At 44.8% G+C, this 25,515-nt stretch overlaps 1 protein-coding gene across 1 annotated transcript in view; it reads left to right on the forward strand.

Annotated features, from left to right (window-relative positions):
- LOC146188054 (uncharacterized) overlaps positions 1–22,331 on the forward strand; it is a 61,937-nt gene extending 39,606 nt beyond the window's left edge. Inside the window, exons 5-8 of the mRNA XM_084604987.1 lie at positions 5,019–5,114; positions 8,076–8,315; positions 13,142–13,357; positions 22,193–22,331. Of these exons, the coding sequence (XP_084461113.1) occupies positions 5,019–5,114; positions 8,076–8,315; positions 13,142–13,335 (530 nt within the window). The 3' untranslated portion in view covers positions 13,336–13,357; positions 22,193–22,331. The remainder of the gene's footprint in view (positions 1–5,018; positions 5,115–8,075; positions 8,316–13,141; positions 13,358–22,192) is intronic.
- Positions 22,332–25,515: the final 3,184 nt, after the last annotated feature.

The following is a 25,515-nucleotide window of genomic DNA, read 5'->3' on the forward strand; positions in this document are numbered from 1 at the left end:
TACTAGTTTCATTAAGGCAGAGGAAGTTGAGTTGGTAGCCAAGCACTTACCTCAGGAATGTTCCAGCTTCCACTGTTCGCATCAATTCATCTCCTCATCGCAGAGCTAGCTGCCTGTTACCGCGATGACCAACTCACGTTTGGCACAAGGTGCCGATTCTTTGAATACTGCAGGTTACGAAATAAAAAAAAAAGCCAATCATTTGGAAAAGAAACACTGAATGATCTCATGCCTATTTTAGGCGGAACATGGTGCATGTTCCTCGAAATGAAATGACTCCATTAAATTACTTCCTTTTTAAAATACTTATACCTATTTCAAAGCCAGTAAATGCTTTCGATTCGAGAAGGCCGAGGAAAGTGTTATTGTTCAAGAGACAATAACAATAATTTCAAAATGGCATTGCACAGAGACTGCTGTTCTTTCAAGAAAATCATTGTTACATGAAGTGTATCCTTTGTAAGCATGCGACGTAAATAAACATTACTGTGGCCTCATCTAGGCTGTTCGACAAGCAGTCGCAGTGCCAAGAAGTATTTTATTTTTGCGTTCTGAGGATTTATAAGCTTAGAGAGGAGTGTCCCTGAATACAGTTATCATGGACAAGTACAAGTAGTGCTCCGTACGTTTCGTATAGCGGCCGTATTGAGGGATGTTATGTAGTTCCTTTATAGCAAATGCTTGCCATTCACTCATTCACACAGATGAATTTCTTTCTAATACAGTTAAAGAAAATAAGTAACCAAATACACTTACTTCATGTGAAACGTAACTGATCACAGAGGTGAATTGTGGCCACAGAAAAGCAACTGAATAATTACAGAACAGTTACTTTACTTCAACGATTTTCCCCATACCACAAATTTGCTGAAACAGCAATAAACTAGCGCTACTTGCTTGAAGTGTTCTTACACGTTAATTTCAATGCAAGGCGTTTCTTTCAAATTATGGCGAACTTAGCAGTGTTTTATTGTGGAGACACTTCGGGCGCACGCATCTGGCTGGTGTGAAGCATTAAAAGAGGTTACGTTTCGATAACATAGGTTTACCCGGGGTTAATCTCCGCAATTTCTTACTAAGTTCCCGATTTACGATGAGAAGTGGTCCTATCAACGCAGATGATCGTTTTTCGCATGCGCTGAGTGGTTGTGAGCCAGGCAGTCTGCAATTAATCAGATTGGACCAGAGAAAGGCAAATTATTTCATTTCCATATTCTCTGTTTCTTTGAGAAGCCTTAACAATATATCATATGCGACCTTAGTGATCCTCGTATTTGTTTTGAGCTTCTGTCTAGAGATTGCCGAAGAGGCTGAAAAGATGGTATCTGGCTGTATTATTTAGGCGTACAATAAAAAGCATATTATTCTTATGTTATGAGAGCTAGCTTGCAACAAGCGCTCCCGCATATAAAAAGTGACATATTCAATGCTTCTTTCCGCCGCTTGCGCCTCGAAAGGGGGGAGTGGTTAGAGTTCTTGCTGATTGCTAAGCTATTGCCCGTCATTACCCAGTGACCAAACAAAGCATACGTTGACGCGGAGCATACCTTGCGACATTAGAGGAGCAGGCAAAACTTTTGAACGGAGCGATACCTCTCTTGTATTCGCGTGTTAGTCAGACTTAATTATTTTCGACTGTAAACCATTTTCGCAAAACTATGTTCAGTCTCGCCAAGGCCAGCGCACTAAGGCATGCGCTGCCGTCGCTTCAGTCCCGTCATCGCAAAACCGAACGCGATTCGATGCGCTTCACTAGCCACACCAAACAAGAGCCCCGCAGCCCTCTCCGTCTTGCCTCACCTGCAACCGCCCGCGCGTGAATGCGACCGACTCCCGAGCGTAACCTCGTATTTCTGTAGCGAAAGCTACATTGGCCACGAACGAGGAGTTTCGCGCGGCAAGAGGCAGAGCCGTTGCCTAGGAACCGCCGTTGCTGGCGGATGCCGCGCGCTCGCCCTCCACTTGGCAATCAAGGAGCAACCAGAAGATTTCTTGTCTTTAATGCAACAACATAACAAGACAACCAGACTAATCTGAGTTTGCAATCAAGATTTAGATGACACATGCTGGGCCGCTCTACTCATCAGAAAAAAAAAAAAAAAACATCGTCTCCACCGGGAATCGAACCTCCATCCCTTGGAGTGGACTTGATTAAATTGGGCTGAATTAGATTTGACTCGATTGGACTGTTTTGGATTGGACAGGTTTGTTTTGATTTAGATAGTATGGTTGGATTAAATTTGGCTGGAATTCACTGTACTTGACTGAACTGGATTTAATTAAACTGGATGGTTTGGATTGGATTAGATTAGACTGGATTGGCTTAGACAGGATTGAAAGGGATTAGATTAGATTGGAGAGGAATAGACAGCCCAGAGCATCACGCATGCTTTCGATACGCACATCATGGCCTAGCTGTGCTAAGCCACGGCAAATTTTTCTAGTTCTTCATCCAGCAAATGACACGTGAGTGCTTCAATGTAAATATACACTATTTAGCATTTAGTGTGTAAGCCTTAAACACGCGCAGTGATGCGCCGGCTCGTGGATCACGACTGACCCCGAGCGTGTTTGTTTACAAAGGTTTTGTATTTGACTGGATGTATACTGCTCGTTCGCACGGCATAAAATGCAAGATGAGCTAACAATGCGTTTTGACGTTTCCCGAAAACTCCAGCAACGTAAGTGCCGGGAACGTCACTAAAAATAAAACACAACAAAATGCGAGTCAATAAAGCCTTACGCCTTGTGCGAGCATACAACGCAGTACGCAAACTGAAATGCACTATAATAAAATAGCTTTTTGTACTAAAATTACATACAGTAGAGAACTTAATACATTAGTTGCGTCCGTCGCTCCATCTTTGATATGTTGAATAAATTAACCTAGACATCGTCGCTGCGTAATTCCGTAATCAATGGTAGGGTAGCGCAACTTCTATCTCCTGACTGGTTGTCTCTCAGCAAGTTAAACGGCAATTGTTTTTTTGTTGAGATAGTATCTCTTAACGAAGCCGAAAGGTAACATTGGCTCACTGAAGGCAGGGATTACGATGAATGTAATTGCATAGTGTAACCGTTTTCATACCGTCATCTCCTGGCTGTGTTCACGGCTGATTTTGCGGCTGTTATAGAACCAAAAACATCACATTATGCAACCTAAAAGGAAACACACACCCAGGAAGATGTTCGTAATTTATTTTAATTTTGTGAATGAAAAAAAATATTGCACTCACAGGATTCGAACACATGTTCTAGAGCTGAGATAAATAGCGTTCATCCACTGCTCTACAGAAGCGACTGGAATTGCGGGCTTTATATGCTTTTTTATTCGTTTTTATTCAATGTACTAAAGATAGCGCGACAGTCGCAACTGGAATGATCAACGGATTACTGCGAGCAATTTTAATCCAGCAAACTATTTTATTGCGCATGCATTCTAGTTTATGTACTGCATTGTATACTCAACAAAGCATATGGTTTTATTGGCTTATGTTTTGCTGTGTTTTATTTTTAGTGTCTGCCCCGCCTTGTGGGTGCAGTGGTTAGGGCGCTTGACTTCTGTGCCCAAGGATGTGGGATCGAATCCAGGCCGCGGCTTCCGGCTTTCGATGAATCACCAACACACGCAGAAGAGGTTGCCATCGCCCTCGCAGCCTCTGACTGCTCCTAAAAATACATCATAACCGACTCGCGAGGAGCTTGTCGGAACGTCCAGCAAGGGTGGACTGCTCCCCTAGCTTACCGCATATACCAAAATTGCAGTCGAGATTCGGATCCTGCGTACCGATCTCTCGTGTGGGCTCCAGGTCACCAAGGTCTCCAAGGGAATGAGACAGCCGCCGCCGCCGCCCGCGTGCTTTCTCTCCGGGCATTTCCCACGGGACCAGACGCGGACCAGGATTTTGATTTCAGCCCAGTTTACAAATTTAAAGAAATATGTGAATATTACAGATCTACGCACCAAACTCTTCCCACCCCGTGCAAAGGGCTGGGGAAGGCTAACGAGCGGGTGCTCCTGCGCCTGCTCACCAATACAATGTTGTGCCCGGCTACTCTAAAACATTTTGATCCGCAATTCGACGGGCTGTGCTCGCACTGTGGGGAGGTGTCTGACACCTACCACATGGTGTGGGCCAGCCAGAAAAACCCATCTTTGCCCCCTATCCCCAACCCCACCCGAGAGAACTGGGAGGCGACCCTGTCCGGCTGCTGTACCTTAGAGGCCCAAAAGGTCTTAACGCAGCGCGCCCGGGCTGCGGCAAACGCCAATGGAGTGCCTGTCTAGGCATCCCACCTAGTGTATATACCTATATGTATTATAATAAATGTTTTCACCACCACCACCACCTTTCGATGAAGGCGAAAAGCAAGGCGCCCATGTGCTATGCTATGTTAGTGCACGTTAAAGAACCCCAGGTGGTCGAAATTTCCGGAGACCTCCACTACGGCGTCTCTCATAGCCTGAGTCGCTCTGGGGCGGCAAACCCCACAAAACTAAACCGTTTTTAATTGACGCACCCGAAATTTCTGTTGCTGCCGTTTTCGGGGACTGACTATAGGCGCTAGCAATACCAAAACTATCCACTTTTTTTTTTCACACCAGTTACACGTTCATTTGTTTAACATTAGAACAGCGCTGCAAGAAGCGTCGTAGTTACTACGTCCCTGCCAGCGCCGGGTTTCCACAAGTGGCACCGTCAGCTGCTGGCTGAGCTCGCCGGACAGGGTCACACGACGCTTCCCGCACAATGAGCACGCACTTTTTGATGTAGCAGTCATCGATTTGGAATCACTACTGCCTACACTCGATGGCCACATGAAACCGCTAAAGCTTCTGAATGTGCGCTTTACAATCACCGAAACTGTAGACGCGTACCTCGTGCACTCGCGCTAGGGCTACTCGTCGCGGAACGGCCGGCATTTCGGCGCCGATTGATATTTCTGGCCAAGGTCATTGCTGATGAGACGGGGGAGCATATAAGATGTAGCTGCGTGTTTTACGTTTGCTAACACAGCTAAGCTACAGACAAACGCAGCTGTGAAGACCATGAACACATCTGCTGTCAAGTTCGCACTCAGCCTCCGACCTGACCAAAGAGATCGGACGCATGGTTAGTTCTGTCGGCGTCGCGGGGCCGAAAATCTCACAATACGGCGGTAGGCGACCGGTGGTAGTTCCCGCTTCTTTGCAGGTGTAATGCGACAAGGAACACAGCCAATGACTGTGACCTCACCTTATGCTGACGAAAACATACCTTACTCTATATAGGTGTTGTGCAGTAACATCCTCATCAAGCACTTCTGCATGAGAGACGATGACTGTGTCAGTTGTTCACAGAAGAAAAAGAGACGTGTCCTTTATTATTGCAGCCTGCAATGCAGACTATTTTTTACTGCCTATTCTCTTGTGATATCACACGAGCATTTCTAAATCACGGTCGCTTTCGATGGGAGGAATTTGCCGATTCCGATCTCTGTCGCGTTTTTTTTTGTTGTTGTAATATGCACCGCGCGCTAGGCACTAAAACTGCGTGTAGAAACACAGGCTTGCATATTATTCACAGAAATATATAACGGCAATGCATCGAAAGACGCTGTCATCGGCCCTTTAAATACGACGGGTTACTTTTGAATTTGGGGCGTTCTCAATGGCCCTCAATGCAAATATTTGTTTTTCGTACTGCCTTATGCGCCTTTCCGTTTTTCTTGCTGCAACAGCGTCAAGTCCCGCTCGACAGAAACTCTGGCATCGTCGACGTCGGCCCTGCCGGCATAGTTGGCAGGTGCCATTGCCGCGCATTGATTGGCCGGCAGGTTGTGTGATGTCATGAGATGCTACATCAAGTTGGCAGGAGCTGCAAACACGGGTAGCCCTTATGAGATGGAAGAGTGGCATGAGAATCGAATCCACGGGGACTCTTGAATCTCAGTTCAGGCATGTTACCCCTAGGCCACGCATGCACATCAATGTTGATTGGTTAGAGCATGGCTTTATATGTAGGTCTGGCTGCCTCACATGTACTGTTGCAGTTTACGAACTGTATGCGAATAACATGTGTGATATGTGAGGCTAAAATTGCTGATACATTGGTTTGGCTAGTAGCAAGACGCATACCCGCGCACGAAGATTCAAAAATAGTTTGGTTTGGTTTTAGTGGGTTTAACGTACCACATCATTGTTTGATTTGGTTTGGTTGATTGGTGACCTAGGCAGGAAAAGTAGAAAGGCTTGATAATCAATATGCAGAAGACTAAGGTAATGTTCAATAGCCTAGGGAAGGAACAGCAGTTTACTTTAGGTAGCGAAGCCCTGTAAGTAGTAGGCGAACATGTCTACTTCGGACAAGTAGTAACCGCGGATACGGACTATGGATAGGAAATAACAATAAGAATAAGAATGCGATGGAGTACATTAGGCAAGCACTCGCAGAATATGACTGGCAGCTTACCGGTATAGCTCAAGAGGAAAGTATACAACAGTTGCATCTTAAATGTACTGACCTATGGTACTGAAACGTGGAGGCTAACGAAGAGGGTTCTACTGAAGTTGAGGAGAACGCAAAGGGCTATGGAACGAAAAATGGTATGGGGAACAATAAGAGATAGGAAGCATGCAGAGTAGGTCAGATAAATAACTCAAGTTACTGACATTCTGGTGCAAATCAAAAAGAAGAAATGGGCATGGGCAGAACATGTAGTACGAAGAGAGGATAACCGATGGTCGCTTAGGGTAGCAACCTGGATTCCAAGGGAAGGAAAGCGTAGGAGGGGGCGGCAGAAAGTTAGGTGGGCGGATGAGGTTAACACGTGCGCGGGGTCAAGTGGATGCAGCTAATACAGGACCGGGTTAATTGGAGAAATATGGAAGAGGCCTTCGCCCTGCAGTTGGTATAGTCAGGAGGCTGCTGCTGCTGCTGCTGCTGCTGCTGCTGATGATGATGATGATGACGACGTGCCAAAGTGACTGAGGTCATGAGAGAGGCCGTAGTGGAGGACTCCGGAACTTTAGACTATCTATGGTTTTTTGACGTGCACTGATATCACACAGAATACGGACGCCTTGCTTTTCGCTCCATTGAAAAGCAACCGCGGTCTGGTTTCGATCCCGCAACCTTGGGCACAGTAGTCGAGCGGCCTAGCCACTGCACCACCACGGTGTTACGGTCCTGAAATGAAGGCGCATACAGGAGTCGTTAAATGCCATTGTATCCTTTACGGTAAAAGCCAAGTGTTTCATAGTTTTGTAGACGCAGTGCATTAAAGGTACCGTTATTCAGTAAATCTGGCGTCGGAGCTGTGAGCAAAAAATTACGGGCATTGTGCGGCAAGTGGTAGCTGGTCCGCATGGCTTCGCCGCACGCTGATTCTGCGGTGGTTTGTGCGACATAATGAGGCCATATGAGATCGGGAATTTGGGAGCAGCTGCCAACTCAGGTTACTCATTTGAAGTTGGAAGGCGGGACAAAAATCAATAATCAATTGTTCTTGCATTCCCAGGCAGACACACTACTACTACGCCACGCACGCACATTTATACGGCTTGATTTAAAGCGGGGAGTTATAAGTGGCGTATCAGCCTTAGGCTATAGCGGCATACCCTTAAGGTTGATATTAAGTGTACCCCTATATTTTTTTTTCTCGTGCCGGTCATCATATTACACGTACATTGGCTTTCATATTAGACAAATAACTGTTAATTCATTATTTCCTTGTGATTTGTGCCTGATGAGCATGAAAAATTCCCCTTAATGACATTTTGTCAATGACTGCAGGATGAAGTGCATCTTCATTGCGCTTGCTCGTCCTGTACTGACGTCGTTTGCACGATCATGGGCCTACGGAATCATGTGCGTGATGCTCTCTCCAATGTTTCAAGATGTTTGTCAACTTCAGACAAAATGGTTCGTTTTTTTATCACAGACAAATGAGCTTCACGTGATCGGTGCCATTGTAGGAAAAACTAGCTTGAATGGAAATGAAATTTAGCATTGAAGATATGTGCATAATACCCACAGTTCAGAAGCTCCGTCTAGAGACGTGCAAATGGCCTGACCTTCACCCGGTATGTGCAGATGATGCAGAGCGGCCGCTGATCAAGTTTCCTCCCGACCCCCAGCCCTGCGGCACCAACGAGGTGTGGAAGCAGTGCGTGAGTGGCTCATGTGCAGAGACGACGTGCAAGAAGCGCACCATAGGTCCTGCCTGCACCGCCGACTGCAACTACGGCTGCTACTGCGCCGAGGGATTCTATCGGAACGACGAGAGAAATTGCGTCACAGTGGATCAGTGCCCTCCTGAACAAGGTGGAGCAGGTATGTCCAAACGGGTTAACACGCAAAAACTGCCACGAAGGTATGTTGGCTCTTTAACAGTAATATGTTCTGTCTGCAGCTACGGCTAGCCAGTCTGCACATAAAGTCGTGCAGCGTTCCAGAAAAAAGGGGGAATTGAGTTTAATGATAGGACAGATACAGATGTGCTCCGATGAACGATAAAGTGACTCTGGCAACCTTTTTCACGCTATTGAAAGATAAGGGAAAGAAACAAATATTTAGTGCATATCAAAGGTTAAAGTGTCGTAGTATCATAGTGAAATGAATTGCTTAAACTCGAACTATAGACAGATCCACAGACACTGTCTGGGACTGCCGTAGCGCCAAGTCGGTATGTAGCACACGAAGTCCAGAACAGACAGTTTATACGCTTAAACATCTGAGCTGGAATCAAGAAGAAATTGGCATGGGGCGAACATGAACATCATTAGGCGAACAGCTAACAATTTTTCTATTGTGGTGCCGGAACGGGTTCTAATAACAGGAAAACATTGTCTGCAATGCAGCAGGTCAGGTTGACAGAAGGAGCAAAAGTTGCCCGCGCCAGGCTAAGTGCCTAATTAAAAAAATGGATCCGTGTAAGATATAACCATGGCAGGGGTGCTCTGCTTCGATTATTATGTGATTGGCGCTGAGGACGGTCACCCAAAAATATACGATTGCTGAAGACTAACGTAAAGGACGTCCATCGAATCCTAACTGAATCACAATGGCTGCCAAAGCTTTAGAGCTGGCACCGGTTTTGGAGGGAGATCTGTGGTAGCATTCTCGATCTAGTACCGGCATCTCCGATGTGAAGATTGCACACTTGTCGGAAATTTGTTTTACGCGTGCTGCTTTTTTACAAACAACTTTAGTACAAGTATGCATTTTCAACGATTTGTGCGGAGGATTATGACGAAACGGCCACACATGATTGAGTGACGCTGGCGGAAACCTTAAAGGGCTGCCTCGAAGCTGACAAAAAACTCCGCGTTATAGACGTCACAGCACTGTTGGACTTTCGTGTTGTCCGCAATACTTATACATATTATTCGGTTTTGCTGGTATAATAATGTGTAAATAATGTAGGTGGTAGGATAGTTAGAGAGGTTACCGTTCTAAGGAGACGAAATATTTGACTAAGAGACGCCAAAGTATGCAAGCTTCCAGTCCAACAAACCAGATATAATTGGCAGCGATCTCAAAGCTAATCAATAAGCGGAAGGTGGCCGATATAAGGAAGCAGAACATGGATAAAATTGAGCATGCCGTAAAGAACGGGGAAGCCTTAAAGGGGTGAAGAAGAAATTGGCCATATGCAAATATCAGATGTATGGGCTAAGGGACAAGGCGGGCAACGTCATCACAAATATGGACAACATAGTAAAAGTAGCCGAGGAGTTCTATACTGATCTCTACAGTCACCATAGTAGTCAGGACACTAATGAGATTGGCAGAAGGAAAGTGCAGTCAGACGTTCCGCCAGTGACGAACAACGAGATTAAGAAATCTTTATAAACTATGAAAAGGGCGAAAGCACTTGGAGAGGATCAGGTAACTGAAGACTGACTGAAGGATGGGGGGATATCGTGCAAGGAAAATCGCCACCCTGTATGTGCAGTGTCTGCTGTAATAGACAGTACTGGAACCATAGAAGAACGCAAACATTATCTTAATTCATAAGAAAAGGGGCGCTAACGACCTGAAAAATTACAGATCAATCAGATTGCTTTCTGTTACGTGTAAGGTATTTCCTAATGTAATCGCTAATAGAGTCAGGACAACCTTAGACTGCAATCAAGCAAAAGATGAAGCAGGTTTTCGGAAAGGGTACTCTACTATCGATCGTATTCATACCATCAACCAGCTGATATAAAAAGCTCAATATATAACGAGCACTTATACATAGCATTCATTGATCACGAAAAAGCATTTGGCTTAGTAGAAACCTCGGCGGTGATGCAGGCATTGCGAAAGCATTATGCAGACGAGCCGTACGTGAAAGTACTGGAAGATGTATATAGTGGCTGCACAGAGCCATAGTTCTGCATAAATAAAGTAGAAAAATTTCTATAAGGATAGGTGTTAGGCAAAGGAGATACGATCTCCCAAGTACTAATCACAGCTTCCTTAAAAGAAGCATTCAGATACTTGGAATAGGAGCAGTTAGGGATAAGGATAGATGGAGAATACCCAGGGACTCCGGAACATGTTTTTGAGGGGGGGGGGGGGCACAAATTTGGCAGGTCATAATTGTTATTTTTCAGGTAATTTTGATTTTATTTTATATTTTAATTTTGTTTTATTGTTATTTTATCATTGTATCTGATATTTTTAGTTAAATTTAGCCACAAATTTAAACTATGTAAATTTAGTTTTACGCAATTTGAATGCATGTTTTATCCCTAAAAAGAATAGGGCCATGAATTGTTCGCAAATACGGCCTTCAGAAACACCATCGCACTTTATACTTTCAAAATACTCGTTACTATACTCACTCAAAATTACCAACATGATTCAAGTTCAACCAATCGAAAGGCTGGTTTAAGAGAATACATAACTTTAGGGAGCCAACAAAAGGTTATTTAAGGGTCCCAAAAACAACTTGCCTTCAGGTTATTTGCAAGAAAAAATTGGGTTGTTGGCTAAAGTGTGCCCTATTCTTGCAATCTGTCCATTTTCCCGCCAACGAACGAAACTGGGGCAAAGAAATGAAAAAGGGCCTTAATTTGGTATGAAATATATATATAAAAAAATCCTTAGTTCAAAGAAGTAAATGCGCGAACAATATACACTTGAGTTAAGGAAGTTCGCACATGGCCTGTTTCAATCCCCTGGTTCTTGCTCATCAACTGTGGTCAGTCATTCAATACTTGTTTTTTTTTTTTTTTTTTTTGGAGAGTATTAATTTAGTTCACGCAAAAAAAAAGTTTTCAAAATGGTGGCAATCCATGCTAGCTCATTTACAACACAGTCTACATTTTAACGTCCTAGAATTTGAGCTCTCATAAAAGTGATTTTAGTGTGAGCAGTGGGAAGGGGGGGGGGGGGGAATAAAAGTTAGGGGGCGACCGCCTCCTCTGCCCTTCCGGTTCCGGAGTCTCTGAGAATACCCCAGTAATCTGTGATTCGCTGATGACATTGTCTTGATAAGTAATTCAGGGGATGAACTGCAAAGAATGCTTGATGTCCTAGTCAAGAAAATAAGAAAGGTAGGCTTGAAAACCAATATGAAGGAGACTACGGTAATGTTGACCAGCCTCGGGAAGGAACAGCACTTTACGTTATAGCGAAGCACTGGAAGTAGTAGGAGATATATGTCTACTTAGGACAGGTAGTAGCCGCAGATCCAGACTATGAAAGGGAAATAACAAGGAGAATAAGATTGGGACGGAGCGCATTTGGCAAGCACTCGCAGGTTATGACTAGTAGCCTACCGTTATCGCTCAAGAGAAAAGTATACAACAGCTGCATCGAGGCTAAAGCGTGGAGGCTAACTAAGAGGGCTCTACCTAAGTAAAGGACTACGTAGAGGGCTATGGAACGAAAAATTGTTGGGGTAGCGTTAAAAGACAGGAAGCGTGCCGAGTGGGTTAGGGAAATAACTCAAGTTACTGATATTCTAGTCGAAATCAAGAAGAAGAAATGGGCATGGGCAGGACATGTAGTCCGAAGAGAGGATAACCGATGGTCGCTTAGGGTAACAAACTGGATTCCAAGGGAAGGAAAGCGTAGCAGGAGGCGGCAGAAAGTTAAGTGGATGGATGAGGTTAAGAAGTTCGCAGGGGTAAAAGTGGATGCAGCTAGCACAGGACCAGGCTAATTGGAGATATATGGGAGAGGCCTTCGCCGTGCATATGGTAAAGTCAGGCTGCTGCTGCTGATGATGATGATAAAATTAAAACACCAGAAACTAAATATTCATTGAAGGCCCCGCCGACAACCACATATGGAAGTACAAAGAAGGCCGCCGGCCACAATCCGAAATAAGGTAATACTCAGATTATACTCCGTACCTTGTGCAGCTTCTTGCTATGGGAGACTGCAGGTGGTTCGTGATCCCTAAACTTAGTTTGAATGGACTAAAATCTAAAAAAAAAGACAATAATATGACCGTGGCAAGGATTCAAAGGCGGCGCTGCTGCCTCGTGAAAGGGGCAAGTATTTAAAATTAGTTAACTTTAGTTTATTTAGAGCGCTAGAAAAAGCTATCCTTGACAAGATTTCGTGTGCTATTTAATATTGTCGGCTCAATGCTAGTAGCTTTCTTGAATATCTTAAAATGCTGGTGAGTACAATTGTATAGCACTCACTATATTAGAGTTCGGCGGCCATAGTTGAGATTGACATCAAAAAAGTACTGACAATAATAGAATCATTATTAAGAAATCGCCTGTGATCCTACGGGCAGGAAATTGGTCATATCCAGCTCTATACTCTGAGATAACGGTCATATTACAGAGTAATGCTAGAAAATCTTACTCTGTGACTGTGTAATAAGCCAGGTAGTCGACTCTGATGTTTTGTGTAACTCACGTGCGTCACGAAATCTGACTAAATACATTGCAGTTATGTCTCCGTTGTAAAAATCGGTGGTAGGTGCCACTCAATACAAAAACCGAAAGTTTAGAGAATTTGAAATTTCAGTCTCTCAAAAGGTAGTTTCGCGGGAAACTATTCCAAATATACTTTTATCGTCAGTCGGAACCTACATAATGTTGGTGGAAGTGCCACGCATTGCCATACACTGTGCTGTAGAGGTAAACGTCGATGAGCTTTTCTTCACTGTGCTGATGTCAAAGCCATTTTAATCTCTTGCGCAGGGAGGCGACCGTGCGGTGCGAACGAGGAATGGAAGGAGTGCGTGAGCAGCTCGTGCGCTGAGGCCACCTGTGACCACCGCACCATCGGTCCCGAATGCACTCTAGACTGCCAACGAGGGTGTTACTGCTCCTCTGGCTTCTTCCGCAACGCCCAGCGGGAATGCGTCCGCGAAGACCAGTGCCCTACTGCGTAATGTCAGCGCTGTATCTTTGTCGGTAAGAAATTTTGCCATATTATTCCTTACATGAGCGCTATTTCTTTGTGGGTTAGCACTTTATTCCGAACCGGACATGGTCATTCCGATAATGAGCTCAATCCCCGAACGAACGATTATTCCAGTTTATCATTCATACTTACTATAATAGAAGAGACATCTGGGCGAGTTGGTATGGTGACATGATAGAAAAACAGCGCAACAGACGTGGACGGAGGTGAAGAACAAACAGGACAGGCGCTGAACTCACAACTGAAGTTTATTGAAAGGAACACAGATATATAACCCAGCCAAGCAGCACCAAACCGAACAATAAACAAGAAAATCACGATGACCTCACACACACACCACGTTCAAGAAACTCAACCTCATACTTACATTTTCCGGTATGAACTCTATACCGGTGCAGTATGAACCTTTTAAACTTTATAGAAGACGTGTCACACCGGTATTTTAATTGATCAAACAGGTTCGGTAGAAACCGATTTGGCGCGATATTAGTTTAGCGAAGCTCGTGGCTTGCTGCGTCTGTTATGAAATTCCTTCACTGTTTGAAAACTCACCCTGAACTTCTTACAAAACCTTCTCATTGGTAGAGATTGTCCTATATCTGTCTTGAAACTCCCGGTTTCGTTAACAAAGGTCACATGGCCTCGTGGTGTCAGCACTTCGCCAGCGCATGAGTGCATGACCAGATCACGAGAACTTAGCAACGTCATCAAAATCTGCAGTTGATATGCCGGGGGTGGTGGTTGATAGGTTACATACAGTGGAGTTGATGGGCTGGCCAGCTCTATGATAACTTACTATAACTGTAACTTATTCGGCTCAACAGGTTCTCTGGCTTTTGATTGGCTGTCGCATCATCAACAGATTCGCAACCTCAGCCAAACAATATTGCATAGTGCTTATATATAAAGTAAAGCTTCTGCGCTGTAGCAACACCATCACCTCCTCAAATGGGCAAATCCGCATTCTTGGCCTGCCCATATCAAGCTGCAACAGCCCCCAGAAATGGGTTCATCAGTTACAACGCCTTTGGCCAGCACTGCTACATACTATTCATCGCCTGTCCATCCGGCACGGCGGTGCGCTGCAGCATGCCTGCCGAGCGATGGCCAGAGCAGCGGCCTTCGGAAAAATCCTCTATGGCACACCCGTCCTCCAAATGTCGAAGACTGACTTCGCTAAGGTCGAACGCCTTCATCGCGCAACACTACGCACTATTACCGGTCTACCTAAGCACACTCCTATAGCCGAACTTGAGCGTTTGGCCGCTCTTCCACCGCTCACTGCCATCGTTACCGAGTCACAGACGCGTCATCGAAATCGTCTAGAGAACACTGTCCAGGGGCGTCGCCTGCTGGCCTGGGACGAACAGCGTAACGACAAAGCACCAGCCCTATATGCATCACTTCCCCCTTGGGAGATGCCAGTAGTCACACGCGTCCATCGCCGACCTATAAACCGCGATTTTGACATTCCCCGGGAGCTCCTCGCTGCCCATCACCGACATGAGCAAATCCCTGATACGACTGACATATACACCGACGCATCGATTACAAGCGAATTCGCATCTATGGCCTGGGTATGCGATGACAACCCTTCCCTTTCAGGCGCTTATGCCTGCCATCTACCTCAAGGTACCCCTCTTCACGCTGAACTCCTCGCGATTTGGGGAGCCTTGTCAGGAGTGTCCTGCACCGGAACTGGGTCAATATGTATTCTTACTGATTCCTTTGAAGCTTACAAGAAAATCGCTACTCCGGGTTCACAAGATGCAGCAGCTACGGCTATACAGCGCCTCCTTAAACGCCACCAACTCTCGACCAGAACTGTCGCTATTCACTGGACCCCAGGTCACTCGGACGAATCAGGGGGCAATGCGGCGGCACACGCCGCGGCTGCCTTGGCAGGTGGGATGCCCACTTTTACTTCTCCACCCCCCTTGCTTTATCCTTATTCGACCTTGGGCGGGCAACTCACCCCTTCTCTTGCCCTTATGCACTATACTCGGATCAGTCTTCGTAGCCTCAGTCAGCATCGCATGCAGGTGGCCACACCAGACCCACCTTTTACGAGAAGAACCCACCTCACCCGAAGTCAAGAAGTATTTTTGAATAAGCTCATCACCCATGCGGCTTACACGTCACGTCTTATGGCCCGCTGGCGTCAGTATACGGAGAAAATGATTACGTGCCTTCACTGTACGACTCTAACCTGCGGCGGCATATCTCATTTACTTTGGGATTGCCCTGCTTTTTCTACTGGACGCCCCGAGATCGAACCCTACCGCCTGAACTACCGTTCCCTTCTACAAACTGATGCTAACACACAGATGATATATGCCAAGTATGGCTCCTTTAGTGGATTATTAAAACACAGATGATATTTGCCAAGTATGGCTCGCTTAGTGGCCTGGTTAGAGCAATGTGATTCGAGTGACGACCTAAACAATGAAGATTATGTCTACTCCCCTTTATCCCCATCCATGGCCATGAGCCTTCCCATTCAATAAAGGACATTCAATCAATCAATAAAAACATTGGTCAAGGCCGAATCACGCCGCATCGCGATCCAAAGGCCGCTCTCTATACACCATCTATGCAGCGTTCGTTCAGTGCAACAACTAATTAACCGCCCCTGATTATTTTTACCGCGACAACTTTAGTACACCTATGTTGAAAAACAATTTTTCCAGCGGCGTTGTCTTTGGTGTCAGCATCACCCTTTTGGAGCATGGCAGCCTTAGAAATCACAATCTATGCCCCTGGCAGGCTTATCGTTAGCACCCCCACTGGGGGAAGATCGTCCAGGTATCGGCTTAACCGCATGAATCATCGCATCCTCTAAATATCCCAATCATGCCGCTGGCAGTTGTTATGGCAGGTGCAGTAGCACTCCGGTTCTCATTTCTCGCCCACTCGTGGAGGTCGCCGGATGTGTCTTTTTTGTGCTTGGGTTGTTTGAAGGCATGAGAACAAACGGCGTATTCCAGTCGGAAGGAGCTACCGATACGGCCAGTTTGTTTCTTTTCAATGGCTGAATTGGGAGTTGTAAACACAGGAACCATTGCGCCCCCTTTAAAGCCTCACTCCCCTGAAAATTGCCAGCATGCCGCTGGAAGATGGTACTTCGCAGGTAAAATAGCTGGCCACTCACATGTCGCTCGTGCAGTTTATTACTACACAATAAATGATTCAGGAGCGATTATTACTCTAAATATTTGTTTATTTAGATAAGCTATAACCTAATCGTGCAGAACACTGTATAAACGTTGAGCTCGCGAGCATATATATCATTCGCATCTCACTGAGCATGCGTGAATTTTTGACAAAGGTCCTCAATCGGTGTATACCACTAAAATGTTTACTCCGCTCAAGTAAGAGCAGAACAGGCTTTGTAGGTAGGCCCAGCAACACCCTCTAAGTGCACCAAAACGTTTTTCTTGGCATACCCCATGCCATCCCTTTGTCCAAATCATTGAAGGAATAATTGATATCCCTGTCTTAAAAAGACATAGTGCCACTACACCGATTTTCGCCCTCGAGAATTGTGCTGTAACACTGAATGCACTTGGCGTGAATTAACAATACAGTTTCTGAGTGTGTTGTTGAGACTGGCAATGCTCATAGTGGGTGTGCGGATGCAGACAGCTGTCAAGTCAAGAGGATTCTTGACTTCCAAGACCACGTTACGTGGACAGGTTTGCCAGTGTAGCGTAGCTGACTCCCAGTCGTTTCCCCTTAGGTACCAACCACGCACAAACCTTTTCAATATTCGAAAATACAAGTGTGCACTTGGCACACATCTTTGAGGCGAAAGAGGCCAGAAGTTTTACGCATAAAGCAATGGCGTTTCGCGTCATCTTGTCTAATGCAATAGATTATTGTGATATTGTTGCATCTTGCAAGTGAACCTTTATCCATTTATTGTGTTATACCCAAAAAAAAAACGGCGGGCGAAGAGAGCATTGTTGCCGCCTTGCAATGAATAAGAGCCAGTAAGGCAACGTTACTCATAAAAAGTAAAAGGTAAATATTGTTACGGGGCCTCAAGCCGATGAATAGAGAACAGAAAGAGATATGGCCGATGACTGACATGATTTAATGAATCGCGGTGGGCCTAGCGCGAACGCTCCTGCCTGTGCCACTGCCCGCTTCTTCCTCATCCATAACATTACCCGAGGCCACCGAGCTTTCACTGTAACCGAGCGATCATCCCGATCGTGGACGAGGAATTTTGTAGATGTCGATGTGACCTATTGCATGGCGATGGGCATGACTGTATTGCTGGAGAGGAAGAGAACGGCTTACCGCCACGATGGTCCACGGATGAAGCCTGGCCCAGGACGCTTTCGGGCCACATGTCGTCAATAATCGATGATCGCGAGGCGCACGCACTGTATGACATGGGTGGGGGGATGTCCTAATATGTGGCGTCGTCTTGGATTGTTGGAGTCTTCTAGTGAGCGTCTCGGCACTACGGTCATGAGGTCAGTCTGGTGTCTCGTATTGTCCTCTGGCCGTGTAGGTGGCGTCTCGGGTCGGTGTATGACTTGGTCTCTCCTTCGTCTTTTCGTGCGATTGGGGCGAGGGACCAGACGAAGGAACGGCAAGGTAGGGTCGGGTCCGGCAGGCTGGGGAACAGCGAAGCGATGCGTTCCATGGAACCCGCTGTCGACGCCGACGCAGACAGAGATCGCCGAAGCTACAGGTTAGGATGCCGAGTTATCACGACGTACCCGGCACATCCTGTTAAATGTTGCGGGGTGGCAAGCCGATGAATACAGGAGAATAGAGAGAAGATGACCGATGACTGTGACATGTTTTAATGAATCGCGGCGAGATTGGCGCCAGTTGTTGTTGATGATGATGATGATGTCCTCTGTCAAAATGGCACATAGCCGCGGTGGGTGATTGGTCAGGGTACATTGCAGGTACAAAATATATACAGTGAAGGAGTAGAGTATTTAGAAATATAAGGTTAAATAACTAGAATTTGGAAAAATAAACAGGAAAAGAAAAAGCAATGAAATCTCATTTAGCATAGAAATTTGCCTGAGCATGTAATGTAATCATGAACAGAATTGCACACTAGTTTTAAGGGATATCCAGTGGCGCTTGGCCCGAAGGAGAGGAGAGCTAGAACGGTTAGAGGAAGCCCTCATATAGAAAGTGGAGTCGCTGAGTAAATTTTGCGTAGAGACGCGAAGCACTGGCAGAAGAGGACAAAATGGTCTATGGATTCGATTTCTCCACAAAACTCATAAAGGTTAGTAACGGATAGACCCAAACGACATAAATATAGATTTAGTTGCGGCATTCTGCAGCGCAAGAGAGTCATAGACACCTCACATTGCCTCGAACTACAAATGCACGCACGCCAAGGCCATTTTAGTTGTTGGTAATCCGCTGCAGAAAGGAGAGACTCGTGGCGCAGATAACGAAGACGTTGAAAATTTTGAAATCGTGCTAAAGTTAAGTAGACGGTATTAGGTATGCACGCAACAAGAGGTCCACCAAGAGCGGTCTTCACTAAAAAATCTGCCTTCTCCTTAGATGTAATCCCACAGTGGCCAGGGACCCGGTGAAAACGCATTTCAGTGATATGAAGGGGAACAATAAAAAAAAAAGGTTACGCAAGAGTAGAGTATCCCTAGAATTTTCAAGTGCTGCCAACACGGATACACTGACACAAAGCAAAATAACCTTGGATATATTACTAGGAATATTTGTTAAGGGCAACTCAATGGTCAGAAACGCAGCAGCAGAAATAGGCGTATAGTCAGCAACTACAAATGAATAACTCCAATCAAGAGCCCGGGAGTGTATACCAATAGCTGCTTTTTCTTTCTGCTGGGAGGAATTGTTAGAAAATAGCAATATGGCTCAGAAAATTGTCTAGATATTCCTCTATAAGGGCATTTAATACATTGGCAGACAATTCTTATCATTCCCTGGGAGGGTGTTATCAAATGAGATTACAGTATTAGGCCGCCGGTATTTACCTTGTATTAAAGAATTTATTGATATGGAAAGTTTTGACAGCAGAGAATTGGTAAACACAACCTGAGGGAGCCTATACTTAAGTCAAATACTATCAAATAAGAATGATGGATTCGAAGTGAATATGGGGTTAGCCAATCCAGGGAATATGTGGCGTCGTCTTGGGTCGTTGGGATCTTCTGGTGAGCGTCTCGGCAGTAGGGTCATAAGGTCAGTCGGGTCACTCGTAGTGTCCGGTGGTCGTGTGGGCAGCGTCTCGGGTCGGTGAATCATTTAGTCTCGATTTCATCGTGTCTTGTGAGAGGGCGTGGGACGAGACGAAGGAACGGCAAGGTCGGGTCGAGTCCGGCAGGCTGGGGAAGAGCCAGGCGATGCGCTCCATGGAACCCGCTACCGACGCCGACGCAGACACAGGGCGCCGAAGCTCCACGCCAGGATGCCGAGTGATGATGACGTACCCGGCACCTCCAACCAAATGTTACGGGGTGGCAACCCGATGAATACAGGAGGACAGAAAGAAGATGGCCGATGACAGTGACATGATTTAATGAATCGCGGCGGGCCTAGCGCATGCGCGACTGCCAGCACCACTGTCCGCTTCTTTCTCGACCGTAACAATATTAACAAATATTTTACTGTCGTTGGTCTTCTAGCAGCCATTGAGGAGCGGTGATATTTATCCGCCTTGAAAATTCTAACCTGCGTACATCAGGTCTTGGTCTGAATGTGACGAAATATTATTCACTTTAGATTGAAGATGATGATTTCCTCTTTTCCACTGGCCTTCTAATGTTGGTTCTTGGATGCGTGTGCCGCTTTCCAGCGGTGCTAATTCCGGATGTTCAGTTAGCATTACTTGTCACATTAAATAAACCATTTTTCTTTACCAAAACTGCTTTATTACTTGGCAATACCATAATAATCATTAGCCCAGCTTTCCACGCTTAGTGACTAATAACCATTTAGATAGACTTTGCTTCTTATAGCAATTGTTTCAGTGGATCCGGGTGCCAATCGGTCATACGATGCTCTAAGGAGGCGTACGTCCAGTGTACCTTCTTATTATTAAGCGACAGTGTCCTAATCAATATATCGCCCTTACTCCAATCGTATGATAATTAAACTTGATATTGCAGATTGCATTCCTATTTCCTTAATGCACAGTGAAGCTCCCGAACTTGATGTTCAAGTTTCGAAACATACAAATCCAAACGTATAGATTTTGTTAGCGCTATCAGTGACGCAGATTGGTCTTTGTGCTTTTCGGCGAAGGATCGGCGGGCAATAGAATGTTTTTTCCGCCTTTGTTCTCTTTGCATCTCTGAATGTTCAGCATTAGTTGAACGTTAATACAATTGCAAAATTGTACACTTATCTGTCAAATACTTTAATAAGTGTATGTGTAAAACAACAAAGAAACAGCTTTTAATGCTTCTTCAGCTGCTCTCTGCAATGAATACGCCACTGTCCTAAATACCCACTGAAGCATATAAAAAAATCTTAATATGAGCAGGAGTAATATAAAAATATTAATGACGCCTAAAAAGTAATAAAAGCTATTTTATTCTGCGCAAATGGCGCTTATAATAATTTAGTTTCAGTGACACTGTCTTCTCTAAGCCATTTGACATCGGGAATGCTTTTCCTGGCTTCCTTCTTGAACCTCTAAACAGGCTTTCACAGACCTCAGAAATTGAATCCCAACCAACTGATAACGTTTTTTTTTCTTTTTCCTTTATACTCTCGCAAAATAAAATTGATAATGACTTGCCTGAAGGACATCAATCCGATTCAATTCCGAGCCGTTGCATGGGCCTGTGTCGCGCTAGATCTTCAAGGTGCCGAAGGCACGTGCTGTCCACCTTCCGAACTCCGAACTTTTCTTTCAATAAAAAAGTTGTACTTCCTTCCTTCGTCAAGAACAGTAGCTGAGGACTACGCGAGATATACTTATGACACTTGAAACTTTTTGGTAACATGGTTTCTGAACCACTTTGCAGATTATTAATCTCATCTTATAGAATGTTTTTTTTTTCTGCTCGCCTTAAAACAGAGAAGTTGATTCGTTTTCTCGAAAAGCCACGGGAAATCTCTATCCTTCTCTATATATATTTCACCACCTCTCCATGAGATAACTGGCAATCTGATAGTTCATCGACTCGACAAATATCTAAATGTATTTAATATATTTCCCTAGTGTAAGCTATTCGGTCTAGCAGTTAGGCTAACTCGCGCTGGTCTCTTTGACTGAATGTATTAGGCACACCATTGATAATTGCGGCTTGCTTTCTAGAACTGTTCGAGAAATTTCGAATCAATAATGAAGAACTTACGTCGTCTTCTCCGGCCATTTTGCCCTAGATTCAGTGAATTAAAGCCAGAACATTATTTTTTTTTCCTGCATATTCAAATAACTTCATATTTTTTCTCAACTGCTGATATTTTGTCTTCTTTTAAATGTTTATCGCCTTAGTTATCGTGATGTATATTTTTCCTTTTTCTTTGTCGGGCACTGATATGCAATGTTATGTATTTCATATTCTTTAACTCTCTATGAAGTCATTATTTCTGTCGTTTCAATGATATATCTAAGGTCCTGGTAAAGTCCCCATAATATGGGTACCTCGTCTGCATATTTATGTATTCTGTAGAAATGTTCGAATTGATAGTCTTTGTCTTGCATCTGAAAACAATGTACCTCAGCTTAACTTTTAACGTGGCCAACATGTAGTGACTGACCTTTAGGGTTGACAGAGTATACGACACATGAGGGCAAAAATATTGCAAAACATTTTTAACAAGGCCAATTTTCTACTTTATATGTCCAGGATCAGAAGAAAGGATGGAGATCTATCGCCGCTCGCTACATTGGCCGACCAGCCGAAGAATCGATGGAAGAAGTGCGATTGTCCATTGTCACCAGATCCGGCAAAACATAAAATGCACCCAGTAAAATGCATATCTCTGGCCAATGCTTCTTTATTTCCTTTATTGAGGAGATGGACTACTGTATGCTTGTAATTATGTGGAAAACCATGATTCTAGCATCCCTATAGCCATGTTACTGAACGGATTACCTGTGCTAAAATCGCTGCGATGGTAATTGCACCGTGTTGTTATCGCCTTAGCTCTCTTCTCTTTGGGGATGGTAATGAAGAACTTCAACATTAGATTATGGTCGCTGAAACCTGGTATGTTACTTCTGACCCCAATTCTGGGTTTGAGTAGATACCTTAACCTAATATCTTAATTGCATATCTGAATATCCTAATATATCAATATATCTTAAATATCTTGACCGCAGTTTGCGCTATTCGTGTCAGATATGTCACAATTTGCGTGAGGTTAAAACGCGAACATCTGTCTTTATTTATTTGCAAGTTAGCGGAATTGATGGTATTCCAGCTGAGTTGCTTCAAAACCTCAACCACGACGCTGTTAACACACTGCATACATTATGTCAAAAGATTTGGACAACCCTGCAGTGGCCACAGGATTGGAGGAGGTCAGTTTACATCCCCATTCCAAAGAAAGGCAGTGCCAAAGATTGTTCCAACTACCGCACGATCGCGCTTATTTCGCATGCTAGCAAGGTGATGTTAAAAATCCTGCAAGGTAGGCTGCAGCAGTATGTGGATCGGGAGCTTCCGGACGTGCAAGCTGAGTTTCGCAAGGGCAGAGGAACTAGAGACCAGATTGCCAACCTTCGCTGGATCATGGAAAAAGCAAGAGAGTTCCAGAAACCCATTTACTTCTGCTTTATTGATTATGCGAAAGCGTTTGACTGCGTAGATCACAGCAGATTGTGGCAAGCTCTCCAAGAGATGGGAGTTCCAATTCACCTCATCTGTCTCCTCAGGAACCTTTATGAAGGGCAAGAGGCCACAGTCAGAACTGGGCATGGTCTTACTGATTGGTTTCCGATTGAGAAAGGGGTGAGGCAAGGCTGCATACTGTCGCCCTGCCTATTTAACCTATATGCAGAGTGCATCATGAGGAAGGCCGGTCTGGACGAGTCTTCAGCTGGAGTGAAGATCGCTGGAAAACGCATCAACAACCTTAGATATGCGGATGATACCACTTTCATGGCAGAAAGTGAATTGGATCTCGAGAGACTTCTGATGCGCGTACAAGAAGAGAGTGAGAAGTTTGGGCTTAAACTGAACATTAAAAAGACGAAGATCATGGCGTCTTGCCCTATCAAGTCCTGGAGCATCAATGGACAAGAAGTGGAAGCTGTGACAGATTTTCTGTTCTTGGGCGCCAAGATTACCTCGGAAGGAGACTGCAGCCATGAAATTAGGAGACGCCTGCTTCTGGGAAAGAGAGCAATGGTTAGCCTTGACCGCCTAGTAAAGAGCAGAGACATTAGTCTGCCAACCAAGATCCGTATAACCCGTGCTATGGTCTTTCCAGTTGTGATGTATGGATGCGAGAGTTGGACTGTGAAAAAGGCTGACCGCCGAAGAATTGACGCGTTTGAATTGTGGTGCTGGCGAAGACTCTTAAGAGTTCCTTGGACTGCCAGAAGATCAAATCAGTCGATATTGTCGACCATAAACCCTGACTGCTCATTGGAGGGTCAAATTCTAAAGTTAAAGCTCAGCTACTTTGGTCATTTGATGAGAAGAGAGGAGTCGCTGGAGAAAGATTTGATGTTGGGAAAGGTTGAGGGTCGCCGGAGAAGGGGTAGGCAGCGAACGCGATGGTTAGATGGCATTCTCGAGGCATTGCAGATGAAGCTATGTGATGTTAAGAAGATAGTGAGAGACCGGAAAGCGTGGCGTGACATGGTCCATAGGGTCACGAAGAGTCGGACACGACTGAACGCCTGAACTGAACTGAGAGGAACTGCAGATAATAGGATTAGCCCTGTCCCACAGTAAATTCACAGGAAATTTAAATCACGTCGTAAAAATATACCTGTTGTCGGGAAAATCGCATTGATAGGATAATAATGGTGCCATAAAGCTCTGAAACAAATGTGCATGATGAATTCCGAGCTCGATAAAAGCCTTTATATAATTTGGCGGTGGGCTATAGCTTCGGATGTACTCGTATAATTTTCAAGACAGTAGTGATGTTAAGAACGAAACGGACGACGTGTTTGTTATGGACTATTAGGACGACGCCGCCTTGCCTTGCGATCCCGATGAATGGAGACTGAAAATTTGTCAGTGGAGCCAATTATATCTCTGTTGCAAATTTGCCATGGAGCATAGTTTCAGATAGTACTAAAATATCAGCTGAAAAAGAATTAACAAGAAATGGGAGTTCAGTTCAAATTTTGTTAGTGCTTATTACGTTGCTTAGCAAGACAAACACGTGAGTTCGTGGGGTGTTGTACCCACTGCCACTCTGTAACCGTTAATCGGATGACGGTGTAAATTTGCTTCTAGGAAGAAGCAGGCGACTGTGCAGGTCTAGTAAGCGGGCTGATAACGGTATATTGTTTTGGTGTGGTGTCGGTTATGTTTGATATGCTCTTTGTAATAGGTTTATACGTAAAGCACATGTTATAAGTAAATAACATCGTAACTGTAAGGTTTAAAATTGCCAACTGGCTACGGATTTGGCATATTCGATTAGTCATTGCGGCTGGACGCATGGCTGGTGAAAAACCCTCGCTTATACGAATTTCGTTATATTTTAGTTTTGATTTTCTTGATAAATTTTGTTATTTTGTCTTGTGAATAGTGAGCTTCACTATAATGTATGCTTTCTGGAAAGGTTGTGTCATCCTGTGCGCTCGCTGAGTGACAGATGAAGTCATTTGGTTAGCGAGTAGGTTAAGCCCTTTCTCTTCGGTCGACTGCCGCGAAACAAGCTATCTCGCTGACTTCTGTTCTTCACTTCGTTCGTATACTCTATTAAGAAAAAAACATTTTATCTACGCAGATTGCTGATTCTGGGTTTAGTGCCTTCTGTAGCAAATGTCTATGGCTTCCATTTCGCCCGTGCTACCGAGAACGAATTCAATTTCGTCCTCGCCTTTACGGATTTCTTGAATACATTTTTCTTCACTTAGAGACAGCTGACGTCCACTAAGACCTATTCTTCCGGTAGTATTCGCAGGATACGCAGTGCTTCGTCCGTTTGCGAAGTTGCTTATTCAATTGTAGCCCAGCATGCTAGAGGGGCAGCTATCGGT

This window comes from Amblyomma maculatum, chromosome 5 (assembly GCF_055883805.1).
Source record: "Amblyomma maculatum isolate TAMU_Amacu chromosome 5, ASM5588380v1, whole genome shotgun sequence".
Lineage (NCBI taxonomy): Eukaryota > Metazoa > Arthropoda > Arachnida > Ixodida > Ixodidae > Amblyomma > Amblyomma maculatum.